Here is a 27,489-nt window from a genome sequence, read left to right on the forward strand (position 1 = left end):
TTCTCCTAGGCACCCATGAAAGATGTTTTGTACAGACATAATTTAACGTATGTGCCCATACAGGCATTTTACATTTCACAATAAACCTGTGCTGAATCATAAAGACAACTGTGAAAAGCGTGACAGCCAGCACCGGTCTCCCCTCTCTATTGAATGAAACTGTAGAATTCTGTCATTTACAAATGATGTAAAATTGCAGCTAAAAAGATGTAGAATTACCCCAAAGCTAACATAAGGATGTTTCTAGATGCTTTATTTTAAACAAATAAGGAGTTATATAGTGGTTTTTAAAATATTAAACAAATACTTAAATAACTATTTTACTTTTATGTGTGGAATGACACACATTTCAGTTTGTTCCTTACATAAAGCTATCTGACTTAAAAAACGTAAAATAGTTAGGCCTACATAGAGCACTTGTTTAATAATTAGGGGCATTACTTTTAGTAAATGCAGAAATGGCCAACATTTGTGTTTTACAAAAAAAAGTGAGTTTAATTAGAAGGACACCAGGGTGAATAATGATGAAACAATATTTAGCCACACCTCCCTCCCTCCCCTCATTCTCATCTCTTATAAACTGGTTGTTTTCTGCAGCTGAATCAACTGAGCGAATCAAAGAGGTCAGTTCTCTTTTAACTAAGTCTACCATTTTTTATTTATATAACTTTTTATTTTCATTTTATCCTTTTTATTTCCTTTTCAGATAAAACTAATAGAAACATCAGAACAAACAAGACAACTTTCAACTATTCTCAACAATATATTTTTAAAGAATATAAAAACCCTTCCACCCAATTTTTTTCAAGTGGACAGGAGCAATGAACTCTACCATGCTTCAGGGAGCACAAGACAGATTCGCAGAATATTTTGTTCGAAATTTCATCGTTGTTGTTTTTGGGACCATTATAAACTGTATCAATGGAATATTTGTGTTTACATTCTTCAGAAGTTCAATTTTCTACAATGATCCGAGATATATATTATACATTCACCTGGTTATCAATGATATGCTCATGGTTTTTATGACTGTAGTTCTTTTTGTGATGGCTTATGCATGGTCAAATGTACCTGTGCCATTCTGTATTCTACTGTTAATAATAAGTTCAACAACCCATAAGAATACTCCATTGACTTTGGCCGGTATGGCCATCGAGCGTTACATCGCCATCTGCAAACCTCTGCATCACTCTCATATCTGTACAGTACGCAGGACGTACATCCTCATCTTTCTCATTTGGGGGGTTGGAGTTATACCCGCGTTGACTGACTTGGTTGTGTTTGGAATCGTTCTTCCTATCTCTATTTTTACTAAAGGTGCACTTTGTAGCTCAGCGAATCTCTATAGCACACCATACCATACTGTAATAAGCAAGTGTACACACGGGCTTTATACATCTGCTGTGTGGCTCATTCTTCTATTCACCTATGTTAGAGTGCTGGTTACTGCCAAAAGAGCCACAAGTGATAAATCCTCGGCTAAAAAGGCCCAGAGCACCATCCTGTTACATGGAATACAGCTTTTGCTCTGTATGTTGTCTTATATCACTCCTCTTATAGACAGGATTTATGTCCCACTAATACCGTCTGAGCAGAAAAAAATTGTCTTTTTCCATTATCTTCTAACAAACATGGCACCACGACTGCTCAGCCCCCTGATTTACGGTGTTCGGGATCAACATTTGTATAAACACGTAAAAGGACTTTTCACATGCAGAATACTTATTGTTAAAGTTAAAGCCACAAAATAAGTATTGAAAAAGAATACATGTACATCTGATAAATATATCTGGTTACGTTTCTTGCTTTAGTGCTTTATTAGGCTACTAGACAATAGGCTTTAGTTATATCACATTGTCAAATTTATGAAAGATTTAAATGTGAAATGTGTTGGTCATTTGAACAACATTGTGTAAAAACATGTGGTATGTGCTTAGGTAACTTTAATGCAATCCTTATTTATAATGCAAATGTTAGCATCATGTGAATGTTATAGATATATTGCTTCATTGTTAACTAACTTGTAAGTTACTTTGGATAAAAGCTCCTGCTAAATGTATCTAAATGTACACATTGAATACAACTGTATATTAAACAATTTAACATGATTCCACTTATATTTCTAATTGTTTTCTAAACGGTTTTTTATGTAAAAACTTTTAGATGAATTACAATAAAACACAAATGTTTGTTTACTGTAAATAAACTTACTGTATGACTAAAAATAACAAGGAGAAACCCTGTTTTGTAGTTTTTTTTCTAACATATGTATTCTCTACCATTTGTATAAACATCACTGAGCGTTCTTCTAAAAATAATCAGTATGTGTATACAATGTTTTCACTACTCATTCTGTTACGCATAATCATCAGAAAATCATTAATTGTCAAGGAGTATATGAAAGCTTAATATGACAGCAGCTGACGGTTTTTTACCACCTCCTACCTGGTCGTCTCGAACAGCGCACGAAATCTGACATCCGACCTGTGAACCCGGGGCATATGGGTGAGTCGCGTCACGTGACGTCACGTTCAAGGTGGCTAGTTCTCTGTCAGTAAGATTAGCGCGGAGCTACCTTATGTTAAGTAAAATTACAATTTTAAGTATTTTTACAGCACGAAATGCATGCAAGATTTTTTCTTTACTTTCTTGTTCGTTTTTGCCATAATCGGAACAAAAACATGAAATGTTTTCGACATCTCACGGAGACATCATGTGGTGAACACGCAAACGTGATTGTGCGGCCTATGTAAGTCATGCTGGATTCACACGGTACGCGATGAGCGGTGGAATTTGCCGCGCGGCACCCGCTTTAAGCCGATGTGACTGCCGCTGCCGTTAACAAAAAGATAAAATATTTGTATCTTCAACAGCGATTGCCGCTCCGCCAACGAAGCGGCCCGCGTTTTGCCGCTTACCGCATGTTTCCCTTTGAAAATGAACTGGACAGACGCGACTGCCGCGTACCGTGTGAAACCACCATTATTTGAGGAAAACTGCTGGACGACATCCCCCAAAATCTCTTCTGTAAATGCTGTATTTTTGTGTTAGATAACTTGGCACAATGATCACAATTTTACAAATGTACTAAGCACTGTTATTGTCGTCACTCTAAACATAAGGACATCATTATTATTAAGTGTATACTTTATAATTTAGCAGCTCATATTAAAATCAAAATCGACTCACAGTCTTGCGGCACCTGCTGACTCAAAAAAAATTACGTGACCATTCAGTGTTGACAAATCCATGAATGTCAATGGTAATACATTGATTAATAAATATAATTTAGGAAAGAGGAAAATTGAGATGTGAACCGTTTTAAAATGTGTTCTGTGATCTAGATGAGTGTGATGTGATGTCACAGTTTGACCTTGTTTGCCTTTATTCACCTGGATGGGCTATTTGTTTACTTTAGCCATTTTTGTCATTCAGAAAACGAGTACATGTTTATCATACACTAGCTTTATTCGAGTCTTACTATCTCTTTGAATTGCATTTTAATGTATTTGATGTTATAATAAATCCAGACAAACAATAAAATGTCATCATGTTGGAGCTTTCTTAATTTCCCTATACTTCCCACCCCCTGGAACAGCCCGTTACCCCCCTCATACTAATGACTATATAAACGGGTCATTTTTCCTCTACAGCAAATAAACAAGTCTCTAGATGAACAGAAAAGGTTAGTTTTTTTCACAAACAATTTAATTTTGTTTCTGTGTTCATTATAACACCAATAATTATGCCAATTAAAGTCAATGCTTTGTGTTTCAGTCTTCTCTCCGCTTCATGCTCTCTGGACATCTTTGCTTTTAGATCATTGGAGAAAAAAAAACATTTCAGTCGCTTAATTTTTACATGAATGGAAAAGGACAATGAACTCTACAATGCTTCAGTATAGTTCAGCAGAGAATTATGCGGTAATCTTTACCAAAAATTTCATTATTGTCCTCCTTGGGACCATTATAAACTGTATCAATGGAATATTTGTGTTCACATTCTTCAGAAGTTCAACTTTCTACAATGATCCGAGATATATATTATACATTCACCTGGTTATCAATGATATGCTTATGGTTTTTATAACTGTAGTTCTTTTTGTGATGGCTTATGCATGGCCAAATGTACCTGTGCCATTCTGTATTCTTCTGTTAATAACAGCCTCAGCCACCCATAAGAATACTCCATTGACTTTGGCCGGTATGGCCATTGAGCGTTACATCGCCATCTGCAAACCTCTGCATCACGCTCAGATCTGTACAGTACGCAGGACGTACATCCTCATCTCTCTCATTTGGGGGGTTGGAGTTATACCCGCATTGGCTGAATTGATTGTACTTTTATAGTTCGTCCTTTGTCTGTTTTTGCAAGTACTTTATGTTTCGCAGCAAAACTGTATAACACAGCTTACCATGAAACACAGAACAAATGTATGAATGGGCTTTACTCATCTGTTGTGTGGCTGATTCTAGTATTCACTTATTTTAGAGTGCTGGTCGCAGCCAAACGGGCAAATACTGATAAATCCTCAGTTAAAAGAGCCCAAAGCACCATCCTGTTACACGGAATACAGCTTTTGCTCTGTATGTTATCTTACATCACTCCTTTTATAGACAGGATTTATATCCCACTTCTACCGGCTCATCAATCGGTAATGGTGTTTTTCAATTATTTGCTGACTAACCTAGTGCCACGACTGCTCAGCCCTTTGATTTATGGTTTTCGGGATAAACATTTTTACAAACACATGAAAGGACTATTTGTATGCAGATTTCTTATTGTAAAGGTTGAATCGACAAAACAATGAACAATGAACAAAGATCATCTTTATACTGTATGTCAGATAGATACGTTTATCTGGTAAAAATGATTTTTTCTCTTTCTTGTATTTTTAGTTGACTTTATGTTTATGTGTTCTACTTTAAATTAATAGTATGGATTAATTTGGATATAAGCGTCTGCTAAATGACTAAATGTAAATGTATTAAGGGTTACATAAAAGATGCATGCAATGTATCTGTACATATGTGCACATATGTCTTGATCTTTTTTAAGTTTTTTAAATTAAGAGACCATTTCAGAGACCGTTTGTACCGATTTTAAAATGTACTATTTACAGGTATGTTTTAGGTAAAATGATCATTTTTGTTTCATTCTGTGAACTAACAATATATCTCCCAAATTTCAAATAATTCAATAAATTTCTATTTGCATTTATTTGCAGAAAATGAAAACTGCAGAATCAGGTCATAAGATGCTCTGTATTTGTTCAGACCTCAAATACTGCAAACTTCATATTCACTTTTAAGCAATACAACAGTAATATTTCTACATGTATTTAGTAGATGACAGCCTCCATTTTTTATCACAGTTTTCATGAGTCTTGTCATGCTGTCAGTATTTCATATTTGCTGTTGTCACTCTTGAGGTTTGATTTTGTTGTAATTCAACAGACACTGGACTGGAATGACCACAGTACATCTAGAAATGCTGATTTGAAATGAAATTTTGGAATGGTCTATATCACACACACACGCGCACGCACACGCACACACACACACACACACACACACACACACACACTGTATAATTAAACTTTTGGGGGTGGTTTCCCGCACAGGGATTAAGTCTAGTCCTAGACTAAAATAAATGTTAGAGCTGTCCAAACTGAAAACAACTTGCACTGTCACTTAGGCCTATTTAAAATATCTCAAAATACACACAAGTAATGTTTTTTGACATGTTTGTAAAAAACTAAATAAATGTCCTAATTTAACTTTGGCCTAAAGTACTGGTTTAAATGAATCTGGGAAACCACCCCTTTAACTCTAAATCTCTATGTGCACAGTAAGTACAATGTATCCCATACTATTAGGAATTCCAGCATTATGGATGTCACATTTTCAGTCAAAAAAGGTTTGTTCTGCTAAAGTTATGCACCATACAGTGAAATTAAAGTGGAAACAATAAGGCATATTTGTTTTCTTACAAAATACCAACACATCCTAAACACCTGTTTACTGTTCTAGTTCTTATGAAATTGTGAAAGATGTTGCCTACAAATGTTCTGAATAAATCAGCATAAAAGCTAAGTGTTACCATCTCCACTCTAGTATCCTGTGATAATCCTATTTTACGTTTTCCTATTTGTTTGTTTATTTTGTGTGTACAGAAAAAGGTCTTGCAAGTGTTGACCCCAGGGCAAAACAAACTGAAAGTAATATTCATGATCTCTGCCCCAAAACCAAACCATTAAAAACCCATGAACATGCAGCATTGCATTATAACTTAGAGAAGCTTCACTGCCTTTAGATCAGATTTTACTACTGATTTAAGCAGTGATTACCATACCTCTGAAATGCAAATTCAAAGAAACAAAAGGCAATCCAATCAAAATAACAGATTGGGTTTTAATTGGCTTGTCTATTATTAACCAGTAGCCTATCTATTCTTGTTTTTCTAGATCCTGGCTGACCAAGACCCTGAAAATGAACTTATCTGGCCCTGTGGATACCTTTCAAGATACATTTTGTTCCATTTAAACAGCATATGGTGTATGAGACTAAAAATGGCTAAAGAAATTAAGCAACACTTTTCTTGCAAAGTTTTCAGTGTAAAAGTTGTGCCATCACGGATGTGATTTTAAATGACATTTTTTTGTTACATAATTGCATTTATTTCTAATTTTATGCACATTTATTTTGTATGAAAGATTTATGTTCAAAATATTGTGTCATCAATGTCTGTAACAACACAAAGTCTAAAATGCAATTAAGTTTAGAATACACAGAATACAAAGTAAAACAGGGATGTCATTCCACGGAAATAAACACTATTTTCAAAAGAAATTGCAAGTGAGTCCATAATTCTGCAATACAATGGATGCAGAAAAAAAGTGTAGAAATAAGTTAAAATGACCCCAGGGCAACGGCCAACAAATTATTCATGATCTCTGCCCTAAAACCAAACCAATAAAAACACATGAACTTGCAGCACTGCATTGAAACTCAGAGAGGTGTCACACCATACATTTAGATCCAGTTGAACTACGCTTTAAGGTGAGTGTATCTAAAAGACTTCTGAAACAGAATGGGCTGCGAATCAAAGAATAAAATGTGATTTTTAGAGGCTAAAATGACACTCTGAAATATTTTAAAGATGTAATTCTAACTCAGAACAATATATACAGTATATTATTATTAAATCCTAAGCCTTGGTTTGATTGCGTGTGCCTGTCTGCTATTAACCAGTGCCTTGTTGTTTTTTTCCAGACACTTGCCTGCAGAAGACCCTGAATATGAACTTGACATCTGATCTCGTTGTGGATAGTTATGAAGAAGCTTTTGTTAAAAACATTGTGATAGTTTTTCTTGGTGTTATCATTAATTCTATTAACGGAATGCTTGTGGTCACCTTTCTTGCCAATCCAATATTTTCAAAAGACTCCAGATATATTTTATACATTCACCTAGTCATAAATGACATGATAATGATATTTGTATCGGTAACTCTATATGTCATGAGTTACATCTTACGACTTCTTAATTTTCCTTTTTGTTGCATGTTGTTGATTCTTGCCACAACGACTTTTATGATTAGTCCCTTGAATCTGGCTGGCATGGCCGTCGAACGTTTCATCGCTGTCTGCAAACCATTGCATCACCATCAGATTTGCACACCGCAAAGGACATACGTCTTCATTTGTTTTCTATGGTGTACAGGAGTCATACCTTCTCTGGCAGATTTCAGCATTTTACTTTCAACTCAGCCCACATCTTTCCAGAGGACCGTTGTGTATTGCTACCCCCCAATTGTATTTCCTACCAAACTCCATCAGGATCGTTCGACTTATTCACAAATCATCTACATGTCTTTGGTCTGGTTCATTGTGATTTACACTTACTGCAATGTCATGTTCACAGCAAAAAAGGCGAGTTCAGGAAGTTCAGCAAACAAGGCTCGAAACACAATATTGTTGCATGGTGTGCAGTTACTTCTTTGTATGCTGTCTTATCTCACCCCTGTTTTAAATTTTATTCTCATTTCCCTTTTTCCTGTACACAGTAGTAAGATCACTTTCTTAACCTATCTGCTTACAAATATTATGCCAAGATTACTAAGCCCTTTGATATATGGTGTCAGAGACCAGAAGTTTGTAAAGAAAATGAAGGAGCACTTTACTTGTAAATTTTGTTTTCTTAAGATTGCGCCATGATATGACATAGCAACTGTATTAATTTTTATTATTTTTTTGTCTATGACAATTGTAAATATGTGCTGGTCTTTTTTGTCAAATAAAACCTTTGTGCCAAAAATAGTTAATGCCCATTATAATTTATATATTTTCTCTCTTTACTGTCATGCGTGTTACCTGGTTAACAATTGGTTAAAAAACACGTTAGAAATAATTACAGCTGGGTTTTAATTCCAGGCAAGATCCCATTATTTCAATAAAAATAACATTAGTTGAATTAATTGTCTAATATTTTTTTAGAAGGGTCGTGCCTGACCAATTAGAATCAACATCGGGGCCACTAGCATCCGCCCATCACGATGAGGTAAAACAGGAATGTCATTCTATTCCTAAATGTGCATTTCAGGCGCCATCTAGTGTTTGTTCGTTCGTGCCTATGACTAGATGACCTGTTTTTGGAAAATCCAGTGTCAAATCACCCTAGTAGGGGTCTCTGCAAGTTGGAGAAATGGGCGTGCCGAAACGTAGGGGCGTGCCGAAAGGTCTTGCCCGTTTACTAGAGAGGGTATGCGCGTGTCGTCACTTTCCCACGTGAACACGCCGGAACGCGCCTGCTTGAGTGGTAAAACACTGGGCAAAATGAATGGTTACAATATCAGAAAACGCAATTCCCCGCAACATTTGAGTGTCTAAGAACACCCGATTCCTTTGTAAATCATAAGGTAGTAGTAAGGATCACCGTCGAGTCCAGCTGCTTGTAGTTTCAGCAATTAATTGCGTGTTTTAGTCCCGGTTTTTGTTCCTCCTATTGAATGCAGCCATTTTGCCTTAGTTTTACCACTCAAGGGAGCGTGTCCCGGCGTGTTCACGTGGGAAAGTGACGTCTATGAATACCCTCTATACAGGCCTACAGATTAACCGGAACGGAAGTGAAAAATCCAGAATGACTCTAGAGCTGTGTCCCAATTCAGGGGCTGCATCCTTTAAGGTCGCGGACTTAAAAACGAGGACTTGGTTTTCAAAGCATGCAGCCTCAAAAGTTCAAGAAGCGAACTGAAATGAGCGTCTCGCGGAGGATTTCCTAATTGCGTGATTTGCGTCACCTGCTGCTCCTGTTGCGTGGTGCCAGCAGGACACAGCAGAGACGTTTCTGACTTTTTTTAAACAAACACGGAGCCAGAAAAATTATATTTTATTTTCGAGAATATGTAGATTAAAACAGCCCAACAGTATATTAAATTAACCAACCTTACAAATTTATAAAACACAATAATGCACCAATAATGTTAAAGCGACAACAAGCAACTTTTTGACCTTAAAATAATTATTTTAGTGGTAGGTCAACTTTTAACAGGGCGAATTTTACTGCCGTTGCTACCCGAGCAGCCTCCTATCGGCTGAAACTGCACTTGTAACTTTGGTGTTCGGGCCGGTACAAGCCCCGCCTATCCCCTGCTTTACGGCATACGTCACGTTTTACTCGTAGCCTGGGAGAAGTTAGCCAACAGCAGAGCTAACAGTATGACGAAACGAACCAAAACATCATCATGGCAGAGCCATCCAAAAAACCAAAGAGGGTTTTGTCGGAGGAAGCAAAGAAAATAAAGCGAGAGAGTGATCGGACACGAGGCCGGTCACGAATCAATATCGGACGGGTTTACGACGCGAGCAGCAAGAGGCAAGGGGTTGCAAAACGGATGCAGACCTAGCGGTCCGGCTCCTGGATTTGTAAGAGTTATTTGTACATTTTTTGTTACTGTACTGTACTTTTGAATGTATTTGTTATTAGTCTGTGTCATTGGCGCAACACCGGTTCGCACTTTATAAGCGTAGGGTAGCTGAGAGATGGTTGCCGGTGTCGATAGCTCGCATGTTGTCGTGTCTGGTCATGGATGTGTGTAGTGCTTGTAAATAAAGACTAAACAACCACACTAAACGTGTTGTGGTAAAAAGTAGCAGATTATTTTGTTCAGACCAGTAAACCACGTGAATGTTGAACAGTTCAGTCGTTGATTAGGCTAATGTTGTTGATTAGGCTAATGTTGTCGTTATATATATGTACATGCTATGAGCTGTTTTCATACCGAGTTGACTGTAGTTATTACATATATTACACAAAACACAATGCCTGGTCGCGATTGTGTTTAGTGACTTTCGATAAAATAACAAAAGAAAAGTAGGCCTACTATAGGTTACAAAACACATTCAAGTCCATGCGTTGTGTTTCGGGTAAACACAAATGTTCCATGTAGCTAGCACGCTCTGTGCTAACTTCTAACAATCAACTGCTACCCCCGAGTCTACTTTGAGGTTGTAGTATAGCCCTGTAGTACACGTAGGGTTGACTAACGTTACTTACGCTACATAAATCTTTCTACTGATATACGAAGAACATGGTAACACGGACTACTTTACCTGATCAGTGGACATAGTTTGAACGACGTATCTGGGTCCATCGGCTTAGTAAACAAACTCACGTGTATTGAGCTGCCAGCGGGAAATCTTTGCGACAGTTTTTACGACACTGCATACAGACAATTCCTCTTATCAACCACGTGGGGCAACAGTGAGCAAAAGTTGCTCGTTGCCGCTTTAATTAACAACATATATTAATGTTAATTAACAAATTAACATCATATATAATATTAAAACACTGAAATTGACCGTTTTTGTGAATTACATACTTTTATTTAACTAAAGTTTTGATTGATGATAGATTTTGCAATGGTTGGTTCAATGATTTAAGAACACTGGTAACTTCTTTTAGGATTACAACAAGTGAAAATGACCTTAATTTTGTGTCTATGTTGAATATGTTTTTGTTATTAGATTAGGACCCTCACTCTTTTATGTAGTATATATATATATATATATATTTGTTACTCTTTTACTTTTCTCTTTTGTTTACATCTGTTTATTAATTGTATTGTGCTATGGCATAAACAAGGAATTTAACAAAGAATTAAAATGTATGCATAAGTATGAATTATTTTTATTAACTTGTTATTTGACATCAAGACATTAAGCAAAGATTTGCGAACATTAAGCAATTAAGCAAACATTTGTGAAATTCCTAGTTTTGTTCACAAGTAATTTGTAATCACAAGTAACTTACACACAAAAAATACAAATTGCCAACTGCTAAGGCTTCGATGAAATCGCTTTTCCGTTTGACTGTAATATGCGTCTAACAAAAACAACAAAGTAATAACTAAGGATGCAAATATATAATGCAACAAAATATTATTCGTATTTTAACAAATATTTTAATAGATTCGTCTATCTATGGCACACGTAGAGCTGAGCACATGACTTACCGTCTTCGTCTTTCGTTTCAAGGAAATGACGTGTCTGCATGATTAACTCTGATTGGCCAAGGCAGATGCCAGTAGGAAACTCCTTTCACCAATGAGAAACCTTTCGGGACGCCCCTACCTTATCCCTGTCTCAAATCACTGGAACTTTCCAACATCAAACAAACAAAAAATAAATTGTGTATTTCACTGAATGGGGCCGCAAATATGCGGAAGGTCGATTTGAATTTTGACAGAAGCGAAAGTGAAACCATTTTCTTACTATCAAATAACTTTCTGTTTTGACAGAGGACGCCAAAGACCAATAATCTCCGAATTCAGGTAATCGACAAAACGCGTTCCTGCACATTGACAACGTTTACTTATCATTTTAAATGATAGTACGTTATATGCAAATGCCACGTGTGGAAATTTGTCATTTGTTTTATCGTAAAATATCTGACTTAAATTCACAGCATGCGATGCAACCGCTCCTAATAAAAAAAGCATAGTATTCTTTGAAGTACCTTGGTATTTTTATTGTATTGTCTAAGAAATAGTTCAATGTGCATCTCCAAAAAAGCATAGCAAACAATATGGTACTTTTCTATTTGTTAAAGGTAACGTGATTGAAATGTATTCTTTTCAGGGTCATTGCTCAGCTGTGTAACAGGTGCTTTAGGTAAAATAACTTATTAAAAAGCTGGTTATTGTTTTACTGTGTTACAGGAATATGGCACAGACTGATATCGACGAGAGTTTATATTCTCGACAATTGTAAGTGCTTAAGTTTAATTTTCTCATTTCTACGTAAGAAGTGTTTATACATAAGAAATAATGTCATGCATTCAGCATTTTAGTGATTTTACTGTATGTAAACTGAAAGGAATACTACCCAAAATCCTGATCAGCAGGTTCAATAAGACGAGCAGATAAGGAAATGTGACATTACCCACAGTGCAATTGTTCGTCATTCTCACACCAGGTATGTGATTGACCATGATTCCATGCGTCGCATGGGAAAGGCAGATGTTCTCATTGCTGGAATGAGAGGTCTTGGTGTGGAGATTGCCAAGAATGTGATTTTGGCAGGGGTCCGGTCGGTCACCATCCAGGATGAAGGTGTGGTAGAGTGGAGAGATCTGTCTTCTCAGGTAATTTTGTCATATTTGTCATATTTCAAACACGCACATGTTATTCTTTCGTCCTTAAAAACAATATATGGGATTTCAAATAATCTAAGTTGCTCTTATATATGTTTTCAATATTCTGAAGTTTTACCTGAAGGAAAGTGATCTGGGTCAAAACAGAGCATTGTGTTCTGAGAAACAGCTGTCTAGTCTGAACGTCTACGTCCGAGTGACGGCACACACTGACAAACTCAATGAAGGGCTCCTCCAGCAGTTCCAGGTGAGTTTGAATTTTAACTTGGTTTGAACCCTTTTCAGGTTTTGTCTTTAATGGATGTTATTTTGTCTTGTACGATAGGTGGTGGTGCTCACAGATTCCTCTTTAGAAGAGCAGCTACGCTTGGCAACGTTTTGCAGTGCAAACAATATCAAGTTTATTGTGGCTGATACCAGAGGACTTTGTGGGTATGAAGTGCAGCTTCCTAGGAATTAACCAAAAACAAAATCCTGCCATTCTATGTGTCTGGACATAACAAAAGCAGCCATATAAAAATTTGTGGGCATTGTCCAGTCACTGGACATTTTCCAGCTATGACAGTAATTGCTATGTCCCAGTTTAAGTATGTCAGCATGTACTAATACTAATCTTGTACACAGGTGCTAAAGCTGTTGCTGTTTGCTGTGTTTACAGGCAGTTGTTCTGTGATTTTGGCGATTCGTTTGAGGTTAGAGATACAGATGGTGACGCTCCAGTTTCAGCCATGATTTCTCATATCAGCAAGGTGACGCATCACAAAAAAAGTCAGATTTTCACTTTCTGTTCTGTCCTTAAAGGTGCAGTGTGTCATTTCTGTGTCTTCACACATTTGTTTTTATTTGAATACTTATACAATTCCAAAAATTATTCAACTAATATCTATTCTTAAACGAACTTAAATAAAAAAAACTTCAAATACATAACTAACCTCTGCTGAAAACGGCCATCTTAGGAGAATCCAGGCATTGTGACCTGCACTGATGAGGATAGCTACGAGTTTACTGATGGCATGTTTGTGACATTCTCTGGAATTCAAGGCATGGCAGAACTCAACGGCTGTGAACCGATTGAGATTAAATTGAGAGGTAAGCGTGATACAGTATGACGGTTTGAGTGGTAGTGATAGCACATATTAATTAAACCAATAACATCTCACCTGTTTAATTTTTTTAGATAAATACTCCTTCAGTATCTGTGACACTTCAGGATTTTCTGAGTATGAGAGAAGCGGAGTGGCAACTGGGGTCAAACAGTCAACGATCTTCAACTTTGTGAGTAATGCTTATCAAATGCTATTCTACTACATTCTAGAAGGTTTTTAAGGGCTAGGATTTGTCAAATTACAGTATTTATGAATCTTTCATTTTTGTTACTCACAGTTTTGATTATGCAAAGCTGTTGGGAGATTGTGACCTGTTTTTTTTAAACCTTAAATGATGTGATTGTTAAACAGGGCAAATATTTGAATGCTTTCAGAAACCTTTGGATGTGGCTCTAGATGAAGTTTTTAGAGATCCTACTCTTCTCGAGATGACGGATTATGGCAAAACCGAAAGCCATTTGTCTCTGCACCTGGCTTTCCTAGCCCTGCATAAATTCTCTGAGGAAAACAGCCGAACACCAAGCCCTAGATCCCAGGTGAGGCGAAATGTTAAAAAAATACATTATGACCGAATTCTCATTTTTGTTCTTTTATTAGTTCATTATGATAGAGCTGTGTTTCTGCTGCCCTCTACAGGCCGACGCTGAACTGCTGGTCAATATTGCAAAAGAGCTCAGCGTAACTAAAAGGTTCAGCGACCTGGATGAAGATGTTGTGAGAAAGTTATCTATGGTTGCCAGGGGCGACCTGGCTCCTCTCAATGCGTTCATTGGGGGTCTGGCTGCTCAGGAGGTCTTGAAGGTGAGATTAAGTTTAGTCCCCATGAATTCTAATGAAACCCAGGTTATTGAACAAATTATTGTGCCTGAAATATAGTCGAAATGGTCAGTGGTGTAGATTTTATTCATGATTATATGTTTATGAAATCCACCAGGCTTGCAGTGCTAAGTTCACCCCTCTCAGACAGTGGTTGTACTTTGATGCACTGGAATGTCTGCCTGAAGATGAAGGTTTTCTGATTGAAGAGGCCTGCGCACCTGTAAGCAGCAATAGCATTCCCATTAAACCCCATATTGCTCAGTCACTAACTTCAATTTCATCTTCTACCCTTTAGAGAGACTGTAGGTATGATGGACAGATTGCTGTGTTTGGATCTGCCTTTCAAGACAAACTGAAGAAGCAAAAGTATTTTTTGGTGAGTGTATTGTGGCAGATTCACCAGCAGAGGGAGACATTACACATTATTGTGGAGCTGTCACAGGCATCCAGCAGGGTTTACTCATAGGCTTCCAAGCAGTTTATCATATATCCGTTTTTGAGAGCAGTGTTTAAATCAATGGCTCAGTGGTGTAAAATGTACAGGAAGTAGTTTGTGAGTCAGGTGGCATTTCATGTTCATTAGGAAGTATGTGTAAGTCAGAGTTTCCTGTATGAATCTGGCTGGTATTTGCAATTTTGAGGGAAATGTTAATCACCTTTCAGGTTTATTGTAGTTTAAACCTGCTGTTTTGAATATAAGTATCAGTATATCAAATATATAAGTAGAAACAAATATTTTAGGACACCTCGTTCTCAAATTCCTGCACCATTCATTAGTCATAGAGTACAATCTTATTGTTATACTGTAAAAACTTGCTGTTTACTGTCTGTGTAATTAGGTTGGAGCTGGAGCAATTGGTTGTGAGCTGTTGAAAAACTTTGCTCTGATTGGTCTGGGTGCAGGAGAGGGCGGGAGCATCACAGTTACTGACATGGACTCCATCGAGCGATCAAATCTGAATCGGCAGTTTCTTTTTGGCTCTCAGGACATCGGGGTAAGCGTATTTGGTGGTCCTCCACCTCCAACGCACACACCAATTTATTTACTGAAAATATTAGTGATCATAGTCTGATGTCCACTGTAATGTTTAACTGGATGAACCACTGTGGAAGCCAAAACAATAGCCAATTTGCACGACATCATGGAAAGTTGAAAATGTACGTCTTTATTATCTTTATGTTGTGATTTTATGATCGGGGTGTTAAAATCATGCTCTATTTCATTCAGAGGCTGAAGTCAGAGGCGGCGGCAGAATCCTTTAGAAAGATGAATCCTTACATGAATATCACTGCTCATCAAAACCGCGTGGCTCCAGAAACCGAGCAGGTTTACACATATTCATTTTACAGTCAGCTCGACGGGGTGGCAGCAGCGCTGGACAACGTTGATGCCAGTGAGTGATGATGTTGCTTGCTTCCGCGATGCACCAAAATGCAACACTAGGACATGTGTTCACAATGGCGTGCTGTGTACGCGTGGTCTGAGAAGCACTGGTACATAACTAACATTATGTTTTTTTTTTTACTTTAGGAGTGTATCTCGACAAATGTTGTGTGCGGAACAGTAAGCCCATGCTGGAGGGAGGAACTCTGGGTAGCAAAGGCCACACATTGGTAGTAGTGCCACATCTGACCGAGTCTTACGGACCCTCAACATCTGGAGGACAGAAGGCCATTCCCCTATGCACACTCAAAAATTTCCCACACCGTATAGAGCACACCCTACAGGTGAGACATACAAAGTGAACCCGTATGTAGTACAATATATACAAGACAGGAAAGATGTAAGAGCTATATAGGAGAGCTATACATTATATCATATATACATCTTAGGTTAGAAATAAGAGCTATAGGATAGCTAGGTAGCTTTGTACATTGTAGTATATGCACTGCAGTTGAGATAAATAGATTGCATAGCAGGGCAATGTATAGTGAAGTACATACACTACACGTGAGATGTAAGAGCTACATGGTGGAGCATATACACTCTAGATTACATGTACGGGCTATTTAGGAAAACTGTACAGTATATACAGTCTACAACCGGTAAGATGTAAGAGCTATACATGAGAGCTGTATATAGTTTGGTATATATATATATATATATATATATGTATATTTAGTATATACAGTACACATAGATGATATGTAAAAGGTATACTGTAGGAAAGCTATATATATTAGGTATACACTCCAAGTGAGGTCTTAAATCTATATAGTAAAGTGCATATGTGTCTTTCTTATTTTCAGTGGGCCCGAGATCAATTTGAAGGCCTGTTCAAACACAAAGCTGAGAATGTGAACCAGTATCTCAGGTATGACAAAATGCTTTTCAGCTTATAAATAATATGAAATAATTCGGATTTATGTAATAAAGGAAATGTGTTGGAAATGTGGTGTTTTTCTGATATTGTGTCAGATTCTACTGTTTTGTGTGCTTGAAAAGATGCAAAAACACTTTTTTTTAAACCAGTTCCTCAAGCTTAGCCATCCATTATTAGCGCAACCCTCTTACTTCCTGCCACTGCCAGCTGTCAGATCTTTTCCACTTGAAATGGAGCGAAGGATGTTCATAGAGAGGCGAGTGTGCAGGAAGTTTAGGTGGCGTGTGGAGGAAGCAGATACCGCATAACTGCCCCAATCTCAACTACTTCCTGTTAGCTGTCGGCAAACTGCGACCTGCAAGTCAAGGAAGGCCCCACCTAACTCACTCATCAAACTAGACTAACATCAATGGCTTTTTTGAGGTTAAAATTTCAGGGCAACACCTATGTTCCCTTTTGAAGGAGAGCTGTTTTGCTTTAAGTGTCTGTGCCCCCTTTAAAATAAATACCTTATGCAATGATATAGGCAGTGTTGGGTAAGTTACTCTGAAAAAGTAATTAATTACTAGTTACTAATTACATATTCGATAATGTAATTAGATTACTGTACAAATTACTCTCTTCAAAAAGTATTTAATTACTTATTACTAATTACTTTCTATATTCTACATCAACCTTGATGAGTTAAGTGATTCAAGGATAGACATGAAACGCCTCTTTTAATTCATTCAAATAAATAATATAAACTACATAAAGTAGTATTATTAATTACAAATGTGAGAATTATACATTAAAGCACAGATTTTAAAGTTAGACTTTGAATTTTGATGTCAATTCCACTATTGCACACACATATATTACACAAAGTATTTAGTTTAATTACATCAGAAGTAACTGTAATTAAATTACAGAAAAAATAAGAGTAATCCCTTACTTTACTTTTTCAAGGGAAAAGTAATTAAATAAATTACAGTAACTAATTACTTAGTAACTAGTTACACCCAACACTGGATATAGGTGTATATACTATACACCTACAGTAATTTATTGACGCTAATAATGTTGCTTTCATGTTTATTGTGGTCTCTATTGCAGTGACCCAGCATTTGTGGAGCGCACGGTCTCTCGTGGGGATGTGGAGGCCGTGGAAGTGTTGGAAGGCGTCTATGGGAATCTCACTCAGGAACGGCCCCAGAACTGGACTGACTGTGTCAGCTGGGCACGCAGACGGTGGGAAACACTCTACAACAATGACATCAGACAACTGCTGCACTGCTTTCCTCCTGACCAGGTAATACAGAGATCCAAACACAACATTTCTCTAATCTTCTCAAAATAAAAACTAGAAGGTTGCAAATTCAATCATATTGTTTAACCAGATTCCAGATTATTTTATGGTCCTGACTCCCTGTGAAGGGTATTTTAAGGAAAATGTGAGCTTTTTAGACCAGCAGGTGGCAATGTTGTCCATTAGTAATGGTTATCTGTGCTGCTGCTTCACAGCAGAGAGAGAGGTTAATAGGTTTGATCATAGACACATCACCAGGCGTTGGCCTGCTGCTGGTTCAAATACACTCCAAAACAGACCATTTTAAAGATCAAAGTTGTCCCTGATGGATTTATTAAAACAGTTACAGAAGTAAAACATTTATGTGATATTTGTAAAACACATATTACAATCGTATATTATATATAGTGTGATATAGCATAACGTAATCAATGAGACTCATCGTTTCATTTTTTCCTAATATTTCAAAGTAATCGAACTATGTTCTGATCATGTGCATTTCATTTACCTTAAATTATATCACATTAGCGATGTTTGCACAATTATTAAACAAAAAAATAAGCGAAACGATTGCTTGACAAGCGTGAGTTTGAACAAATCCTAATGACAATGAATATTTTTTTAAACTCTAACCGTCGATAACTGGAGCCGAAACGTAAGTCGTAAAGCATTGAAACAGGTTGAGAAATTGTGTTTTATCCAGAAAAACCGCAGCACCGCCATTCACTTGCATGATGTGTTTATAGTTGAAGGTTGCCACCCCTAATATGGTGGTACCGTTGACGTACGATTCAGCAACCAACGAGCGGTCTAGGTATTTCTTATGTCTGTGGGTTTGATCATGAAGTCACAATAACAAATTCTAGTTTAAAATAGATTGCCTAATATTGTCAGTTGTCTGAAATTTTTCATCAATTTAAAAAAGTCAAGGCAAAGCAAAACGTGTTACTTATTATTATTATTATTTATCATATTCATATTTAAAGATATGACTAGTGTTTGTGGATTATTGATGAGGTGTCCCATTTAAAGTCGTTAAAACATGTTTATGGTTCTTTCTATCCACGTGTGATTTGTATTAAATCTATACTAGAGTAATGATATGACCAGTCAATATTTTTTGCGTGCGTGTCTGTGGTTGCATAAGAGTATGTTTGGTTATGTAGACATCTCAATCATAGCATCAGTGTCTGCATACAGAGATAAACATCCACTCTGAGAGGTGAAGACAGTGTTGAAACTCTTAAATGTCCTCTATCTCCCAATTCCAGATACATGTTGCACAACCTGAAGCTGTAGATATTGTATATGATGCAACAGTCACATTTCTGTGTTATAAGCTGAAACATGCAGGCACGGATTGAGTAAGTAGACTGGTTTTAAGGAAAATCCTACATTTCTTAAGAAACTGATTTTGAGGTTTGGAGGAGTTGAGTTTAACAGTGCTGCGTCAACAGGGCAATTTCCTGGATATTTATTTATCTTGAAGAACAAACATCAGTGCTAAATTTGATACTGATTTTGACAATACGTTTTGAGACATGTTTCCCCCCAATTTGACCAGTTCTGGGATTTTTATAAACTAGACATTCATGAGTATATTGTGTACATCCGATTTTAAAGTAAACGGTCGGATTGTTAAGGAATAAACTTTGTGGGTTGGATGAGCTTGGCGTAACAGCTTTGTCAGCTGGAAGATTCTCCTGCGGTGCAGACACACAGTGGCTATAAAGACTAAAACGAGTCTTAGACTTGCTGGCTTTTTGCTAGTCTGTGTGTACTTATTTCAGCAGTTCTCCTGTTGTTGTTAGGAGACAAACTGCACTGAACACACACACACACACACACACACACACACATACACATGATAAAGTCATTATTCTGTCTGTCTGAGCAAAAGGCAGAGAGACGAGTATGGAGACAGGGGCTTTATGGTGACCAATCCCATCCAGTTAGCAACAGCATGTGACCAGTAGCTGCAACGGTTCCATTTGTCCCACAACACATGTAAACCTTTCGGTGCTTGTCATTCGGACAACATCTCTTTTTTTTCTTAAGCACATTTACACAACATTAATTGTGAGTTTGCGCTACGCTTTCGCATTTTGATTTCATACCAATTAAATGAATGTCATGCCGGTTACTCAATGAAATGAGTATAATGATTATAGATATTAAGTTTGAATATGTCTAAATTCAAGAGAATAATAGAGTCCACTCCAATATAATAATAATAATAATAGTATTGTTTCTTCTGTCTTTTTCTTGATGTTTTTCTCTAGGTAACCAGCTCTGGTCTTCCATTCTGGATGGGTGCAAAGAGATGTCCACATCCTTTGACCTTTGACACCAACAATGTAAGCTCTAGCCAGTAAATCCCCACAAACAGTCCCCGGGTTATCCCACCACCATCACGACTGTCTGACATTTATCTGAGCCGCTCTGAGTTTCTCTCTGAGTGTGAATTGAATACTCTTTGCTGTCACAGATCACCTGAGATTAACAAAGCTAGGTGACAACATGTTAAACCGCGACCCCTCACACACACAGACAACCTTGCACACAGTGCTTAATTAGCAAACAAGTTGCGCTTTTTGTGATAGATTAAATTAAAAACATGTCAAAAAATCTTTCTCTAGATATGCAAATCATTCAGCTGTTGCCAATCTACAAGCATTGTTGACTTTTAATGGCTCATTGTTCCCTGTGTTTCTCATTCTTTACACGTGTTATCAGTGTTGGGTAAGGTTGGGTTTACCCTAAAGGGTTTTCTTTTTCATTTATCGGTCGATTTGAATTCTGTGGTTTTTAAGGTTTAACATAGGTGGGAATTGTTGCATTTTTTATGTTACACAGATTCCCATTTGTCATTTCCTGTTAACTGACACATTTCCTGCTGTCCCACGTTTCTCTGTGTCTGTGTTTGTGCCCCATGTCCGTGTTTTCCCGCTCAAATTCATACACAAACACATCTGCTTTTGCTTTAAGTTACAGTAAAAGCATTTTGATTTGAGACCGTTTTTTCTTTTTTTTTTTTTCTTTTTTACAGGCCCCCCATATGGATTTTATTGTGGCAGCTGCCAATTTATACGGTCAGATTTATGGAATCAAAGGCTCTAGAAATCATGCGGACGTTCAGAGCATCCTGCAGGGTGCGAAAGTGCCAGAGTTTATTCCTAAATCTAGCTTAAAGATCGCTGTGACCGACGAGGAGCTGAAAGAAGATCATGAGGCCAGAATAGATGAGGGTCAGTCTAAGAATAAAATGTCATTATGTTTATTATTTATACAGATTGAAGCACACTAAACACCTTATGTGTGTTCCCTCGCTCACTTCATCCCTTAGACGAGATAAAGCTGGAGGTGTTGCAGGGCAAACTGTCGAAGCTTCAGCTGAGTGATCCTAACTTCCGGATGAAGCCACAGGAGTTTGAGAAGGTACTGTGCTTGTCAGGACAGTATGAAAAGCATGTTCACTTTGCAAATACAGTACACACATTTGGTATGTGCACTGGGCATGTCAGACTTGTTGGCGTCCAGTGTCAGGTAGGAGGTCTCAATGTACCACAAAACTGCCTTTAAATCGACCCTTAACCAGCTCCATCCATGCATCACAAGACAGATCTTCTGCACCGAACCTCACTGGAAAGCGTCCACACACAGACGGGTCTTTTGTAAAGCTCTGAATCCCCGCTGCTTCAGTCAGTCTTCTCTTTGTATGTGACACAGGCTTCCTGAAGCACAACCGTACCATACGTACATACGTGGACCGAAATGGCAGCCAAATCTCTCTTGTTATCTTCTGCATGTATCTGTCTTTTATTTTCACAATCTTTAGACTATCTGTTCAGATTTCGCTCTCTTTAAATCATCCTTGTCTTATTTGAATCGTTTCTGTCCTGTATTAATCCTGGTCTTCTTCTCTCTGAAGATGAAAGGTCTTGGTATCTGTTTGGGGATGTTCTTATGGCAACAGTTAGGCAAATGTTTTTTTATATACATTCAACTGTCAGATACTGTTTTGAACATTTAACCATGTTCACGTAACTCCATATTTGTACAAAAAGTCATAACTCGTGGATCAGGTTTTACATAAACTTGGGGTCGGATGAAAAAGCTTTTTTAATGAACACAAAAGGGGGACATTATAATGCTTAAACATTGAAAATTTCCTGTTTTTAATATGTTCATTAAAGGGATAGTTCACGTAAATTATGTACATACCCTCAGGATGTTCCAAACCTGTGTAACCAAAATATATTTGGTTAAATGTTAGCAACTGACAGTTGTGGGACAGCATTGACTACCGTAGTAGAAAAAAATAAAATGGTAGTCAAAGGTGCCCCAGAACTGTTTGCTTTCCTAAATTCTTCCTAAAATCTTATTTTGTGTTCAATAGCAACAACAAAAAATACAAAGAAAAATCCTACTATGGTAGTCAATGATGTCCCAGAACTGTCAGTTGCTGACATTCTTCCAAGTATCTTTCTTTGTGTTCAACCGAACAAAGAAATGTATACAGGTTGGAACAACTTCAGGGTGAGTAAATGATGACCCATTTTTGGGTGAACTATCCCTTTAAGTCAATCAATTTGTTATGCTGATAGTAACAAATTGTAACCAAACATTTGTATTAAATTAGAAACATTTGCAAAAGCATTTGCACTTAAGACCTCAAGCCCATTTTGTACGTGTATTTTACGTCGGTATGCAAGTTTTAAGTGTGTGCATGTGGGTGTGCTTTCAGCAATAAAACATGCTTTGGCGGATCAGATGTTTTGTTTTTTTCAGTGGAATGTGTGTTTGGGGGATTCTGTTGGCATCAGGTTGCCAGATTATATGCTACTTTAATACACCCCCGCACTTACCCCCAACACACCCAACAGTCGACCGCCTTTGTGCTTCTTCAGGGCCCGGGGCATAGAAGGGTGCCAAAACCTCAAACCTTGGATGTCTTAAGTGCTTCTGTAGAATATCAGATCTAATATTACACCTTGATTCTTGAGATGAGGCTGACGGCTGATGTTTTTGCAACACAGTTACTGTTTTATCATCTTTATTAATGCATGGCTTGCATATTTGGATAATGTGGGTGGAGAATGTCGGTACTTTCAGATTTTTTGGTGTGGCTTCAGTGTTGACCACTCGCCACATTGCACCCCCATTTGCCCCGCAGACGTAGCGGTCTTCAGCGTGTGACATCATGCAGTGAAACACGAACTGGGGAAATTACACATGACTACATTAGGTGACCGGTGACTGTCGTAGTTGATATATGACATGATGTTTATCTGCCAATGTGTCATACCAGAGAGCAAACATTCCTGTGGCCGCAACGATTTGTTCCCGTTTTTTATTTATTCTTGTTTTTTGTGGAAGGTTAAGTGATACTGATCAGCATCGTACTGGAACATAGCATGTCCTTTCCATTGTTTTTGCCATACAGTGATGAATGAACTAATGGTTGGTGGGTTCTGATCTAGAGATAGACAAATTGATAGTTTGGGGTGTTTTTTGTAAATGAACAGCTCATGTTAAACACTTCTAAAAATGTATTTGTATAATGTACGCATAAGATAGGAGATTTTGCATGATGCACATTTTTTCTTTGACTGTGACTTAACAAAACATTGTTATAAGATGCAAAATGTTCACACAACAATTAACCAACCAATTAAACAACTGTAGATGGAAATCTGTAACACGTCCCATGTTACTTGTTTTTTAAAGTTTGCATTAATGCATTTGGCAGACGCTTTTACACTTTTACGTTCATAAATACTTTTGTGATACTATCTGTTTTACTTGGGAACTGAACCTATGCTTTATATGTCAATACTTGTAGTGACGCTAATATTTGTACATTTACATATTAATGTTTGTATTTTTTAATCTGTGTTCTAGGATGATGATGACAATTTCCACATGGACTACATAGTCGCAGCGTCCAACCTTAGGGCAGAGAATTATGACATACCGATAGCCGACCGTCACAAAGTAAATGACTCTTGCAGTAAAACAACACATGCTGTGTAGTTAGTTGAAAATTGAATAACCCCCCTTATGCCCCTCAAGTGTTTGGATGCAACTATACTGTTAGAAAGTGTGTCAACAACCGCTCTGAAAATTATTCTGACACTTAAAGAGAATGCTCACCCAAGAATGAAAATTCTGTCATAATTTACAGTCCCTCTTGTCATTTTAAACCTGCATGACTTTCTTCTGCAGCACACAAAATAAATTTTGAAGAATGTTGGTTACCGAACCACAGCGGTACCTACTGACTTGCATTGGTTTTGTGTCCATACAATAGAAGTGAATGGTTACCAACATTCTTCAAAATGTGTTCTGCAGAAGAAAGTCAAACAGGTTTGAAATGACAAGAGGGTGTGTAAATGATGACAGAAGTTTCATTTTTGGGTGAACTATCCCTTTAAGCCACATTTAAAATGTATAGATGTTTTTTCATTAGACTTATAAATAGATTTACAAATTGAGTCTTTTATTTTGAAAAAAAACCCTACAAACATAACTCCATACTATTGATGTCATCTACAGAGCAAGTTAATTGCTGGCCGCATCATTCCAGCTATCGCCACGACGACAGCTGCAATCGCCGGACTGATGTGTTTGGAGCTCTACAAGCTTGTCCAGGGTCACCAGCAAATCAGTTCTTACCGCAATTCATACATTAACCTGGCCACTCAATATTTTGTACTCTCACAGCCTTGTTCAGCTCCAACATTTACAGTAAGTGACATTTACAGTAACTTCATATTTCAACATCTCTTATCTGGAATGTATTTTTCTGCAAGTCGGTGCGTAAACAAGCAAGTAGGATGTTTGGTTGGATGCTCTTGTGAGTAAATACGGATATAAAAAGTTCAACCGATCACGACGGGAGAAGCAAGAAAGAAAACGATTCATTAATGTTGATATGATTTATGAATTAATAACAAATATGAGCTTAGGGTCTAAGACTATTAAAAATCAATTGATTCAAGACACTTATGGAAGACTAATGTTATAATTACTAGTTAAAAAACAATTGTTCCCTGTAATTAATCTTGTGTAGTGAACAAAAGGTCGTGTCTAGTGAGGTTGAGTTCTGTTACTAGGGGTGCAAAATCATCTCTCTTCCATCTTCTGTCTGGGTCGAGATTTCTGAGGATTTTACTGAACTTAGTTTCATCCTTGGTGCCCCACTTAGTAACTGGACCTTCACCTTAAAACCTCGATTTAGGGGACTTCCACGGGTCCAAGTTTTGACGACCGAACGTTCAGACAGCCACGTGTGTGCATTAAATCTGTACTTCCCTCTCAAAGTAGCTGCTGCACACAAGGTCTGGGGGTTTGCTGGAGGCCTATGGGTAATAACTGTGGCCGAGAGCCTTTCAAACAGACAGAAACACAATTGAGCGATGCATTAACCGAGTGAAATATGTCAGCCGCTGGACTTCATAGATGAGGTAATGCGACCCTAGACGTGGTCGTCGACATTGAGGTGGGGGGTGTTGTTTCTACCCACATGGGCAGGGTCAGAGTTGAGGGTAATTTTCACCCAAGGGGACAGGCGGTGAGCTGGGCTTTGAAACACGCGAGCTCAGGTTACTGATGGGATTTGGCTATTTTCTGAAGTGCCCAGCTTGGTTCCTTCTCACTAAAACATTAGTGGACTTGTTATACGTCTTCTGCGAGAACATACAATAACAAAAAATGTATCTTTTGAGTCTTGAACCACGATTATAATGTATGCATTTTGTTGCATTACATTATATGATATAAAACCAAGTGGATCTATAAACCAACTGGTGTCAAGGTGTTTTTAGTTCGCTTTGCAGTCAGTTTTGTTCACACTGGTGTCAAAGTGTGCAGTTCATCAAGTGTTCACTAACGTTTTTGTTTTGAGCTTTTCTATCATTTTTAACTTTTTGTGAAAGTGTTTGCTTTACAGTGCATGTGCGATGTTTAAAATAAAAAAACTCTGTTTGATGTTTGTTTATACAGCCGCTGAAAAAATTAAGAGATCATTCCAAATTTTCATTTAATCAGCATTTCTAGATGCGTTGTGGTCATTCCAGTCCAGTGTCTGTTGAATTTCAACAAAATCAAACATCAGGAGTGACATGAAGTCATCCAGCAGCAATGTGAAAGACTGACAGCATGACATGAAAAGCGTTATAAAAATACAGATTATCACATAAAAAATAAAAATTTTAACTTTTCCTAAATACATGTACAAATATCACTGTTGTATTGCTTAAAAGGGAATATGAACTTGTTTTCTTTGCAATGTTTGAGGTCTGAAAAAATACAGAGCATCTTTTCTGTTATTTTCACCTGTTTCTCCCGTTTTCATTTTCAAATAAATGCAAATAGAAACAATATTTTTATTTGAAATTTGTGAGAAATATTGTTCACAAAATGAAACAAAAATGACACATACCTATAAAATACAAAAACACATACCTATAAATCAAAATTATTTTCAGTTTTTATGTATTTTGTAAGTGGTCTTTTAATTTTTTCAGCAGTTGTGTAATGTTCATTCTTGTGTCCAAGAGCTTTCTCTGAATCACCCAGGTCTCTCCACTTTTACACTTTTCACTTTCTTCGTTTATGTTTTAAATACCTTGGCACCATTTTCACTTTTCCAAGTCTCCTCGAGGTCCAGGATGTGCAGAGAAATTTCCACACGTGGGGCTAGTAAAGCTTGAGCTAGAACACACTATTCTGTGATACCGATACTGTCTGAACACAGGCAAGTGGTGGAAAACGGAACACAAAGTTGATTGGTTCTTCTTTCCATTATTTAAACCCGTGATGGCAATACAGCAGGATCTTTAACCAGTGTCAATGTGTTCAACTGAGCTGTGGAAATATCTTTTCCAGCTACGTGGCCCCCGATAGGAATACATTTGATACAACAGAAGAGAGGGAGTTTTTCTGTATGCAAGTATCACATGATCAGACGTCCAGAAAGTCTAGAAAGCAAAATACAGCTGTGATATTGTCAACGAACTGTAATGTCGATTATTTTGAAGAATAAGGAGTGGAAGGATATGCTTTTAGCTTCCTGTTTTCCACCAAGGACATCCTCTTTAAAAAGAAAACAACCTTCACTATTTTTACACCCTCGCAAGTTAATCATTTGTCTTACGGACCGACAACACAACGCACTAGTTCTTTGCATTTTTGTTTATGCCATTGCATACAGTTGATCAGAAATCAGATATTGTAAATACAGTGTGCAAAAATCCACATAGTTTACTTGCAACCTAAATTTCTTCTCAATGCAT

General features: G+C 37.4%; 3 protein-coding genes and 1 pseudogene across 3 annotated transcripts in view; all 4 read left to right on the top strand.

Annotated features, from left to right (window-relative positions):
• Positions 1-821: 821 nt before the first annotated feature.
• On the top strand, positions 822-1,751 carry LOC130556989 (odorant receptor 131-2-like). The gene has a single exon (XM_057338380.1). It carries the CDS (start codon positions 822-824, stop codon positions 1,749-1,751), a length of 930 nt encoding a protein of 309 aa, XP_057194363.1.
• Positions 1,752-3,875: 2,124 nt separating this feature from the next.
• LOC130556990 (odorant receptor 131-2-like) lies at positions 3,876-4,810 on the top strand (annotated as a pseudogene).
• A 2,490-nt stretch (positions 4,811-7,300) lies between these two features.
• On the top strand, positions 7,301-8,218 carry LOC130556626 (odorant receptor 131-2-like). The gene has a single exon (XM_057337807.1). It carries the CDS (start codon positions 7,301-7,303, stop codon positions 8,216-8,218), a length of 918 nt encoding a protein of 305 aa, XP_057193790.1.
• Positions 8,219-11,637: 3,419 nt separating this feature from the next.
• Positions 11,638-27,489, top strand: part of uba7 (ubiquitin-like modifier activating enzyme 7) — a 29,809-nt gene continuing 13,957 nt past the window's right edge. Inside the window, exons 1-22 of the mRNA XM_057338255.1 lie at positions 11,638-11,832; positions 12,220-12,267; positions 12,476-12,644; positions 12,766-12,900; positions 12,979-13,085; positions 13,312-13,402; positions 13,610-13,742; positions 13,831-13,928; positions 14,134-14,295; positions 14,396-14,560; positions 14,694-14,798; positions 14,874-14,954; positions 15,418-15,573; positions 15,807-15,972; positions 16,110-16,306; positions 16,829-16,893; positions 17,998-18,193; positions 20,473-20,547; positions 21,240-21,438; positions 21,537-21,628; positions 24,095-24,187; positions 24,749-24,940. Coding sequence (XP_057194238.1) covers positions 12,224-12,267; positions 12,476-12,644; positions 12,766-12,900; positions 12,979-13,085; positions 13,312-13,402; positions 13,610-13,742; positions 13,831-13,928; positions 14,134-14,295; positions 14,396-14,560; positions 14,694-14,798; positions 14,874-14,954; positions 15,418-15,573; positions 15,807-15,972; positions 16,110-16,306; positions 16,829-16,893; positions 17,998-18,193; positions 20,473-20,547; positions 21,240-21,438; positions 21,537-21,628; positions 24,095-24,187; positions 24,749-24,940 — 2,721 coding nt within the window. The 5' untranslated portion in view covers positions 11,638-11,832; positions 12,220-12,223. The remainder of the gene's footprint in view (positions 11,833-12,219; positions 12,268-12,475; positions 12,645-12,765; positions 12,901-12,978; positions 13,086-13,311; positions 13,403-13,609; positions 13,743-13,830; positions 13,929-14,133; positions 14,296-14,395; positions 14,561-14,693; positions 14,799-14,873; positions 14,955-15,417; positions 15,574-15,806; positions 15,973-16,109; positions 16,307-16,828; positions 16,894-17,997; positions 18,194-20,472; positions 20,548-21,239; positions 21,439-21,536; positions 21,629-24,094; positions 24,188-24,748; positions 24,941-27,489) is intronic.

This window comes from Triplophysa rosa, linkage group LG7, assembly GCF_024868665.1.
Source record: "Triplophysa rosa linkage group LG7, Trosa_1v2, whole genome shotgun sequence".
NCBI lineage: Eukaryota > Metazoa > Chordata > Actinopteri > Cypriniformes > Nemacheilidae > Triplophysa > Triplophysa rosa.

Bases quoted from the DNA above. Each gene is read 5' to 3' on its own strand.
- LOC130556626 (XM_057337807.1), top strand. From the start codon at position 7,301: ATGAACTTGACATCTGATCTCGTTGTGGATAGTTATGAAGAAGCTTTT.
- LOC130556989 (XM_057338380.1), top strand. From the start codon at position 822: ATGAACTCTACCATGCTTCAGGGAGCACAAGACAGATTCGCAGAATAT.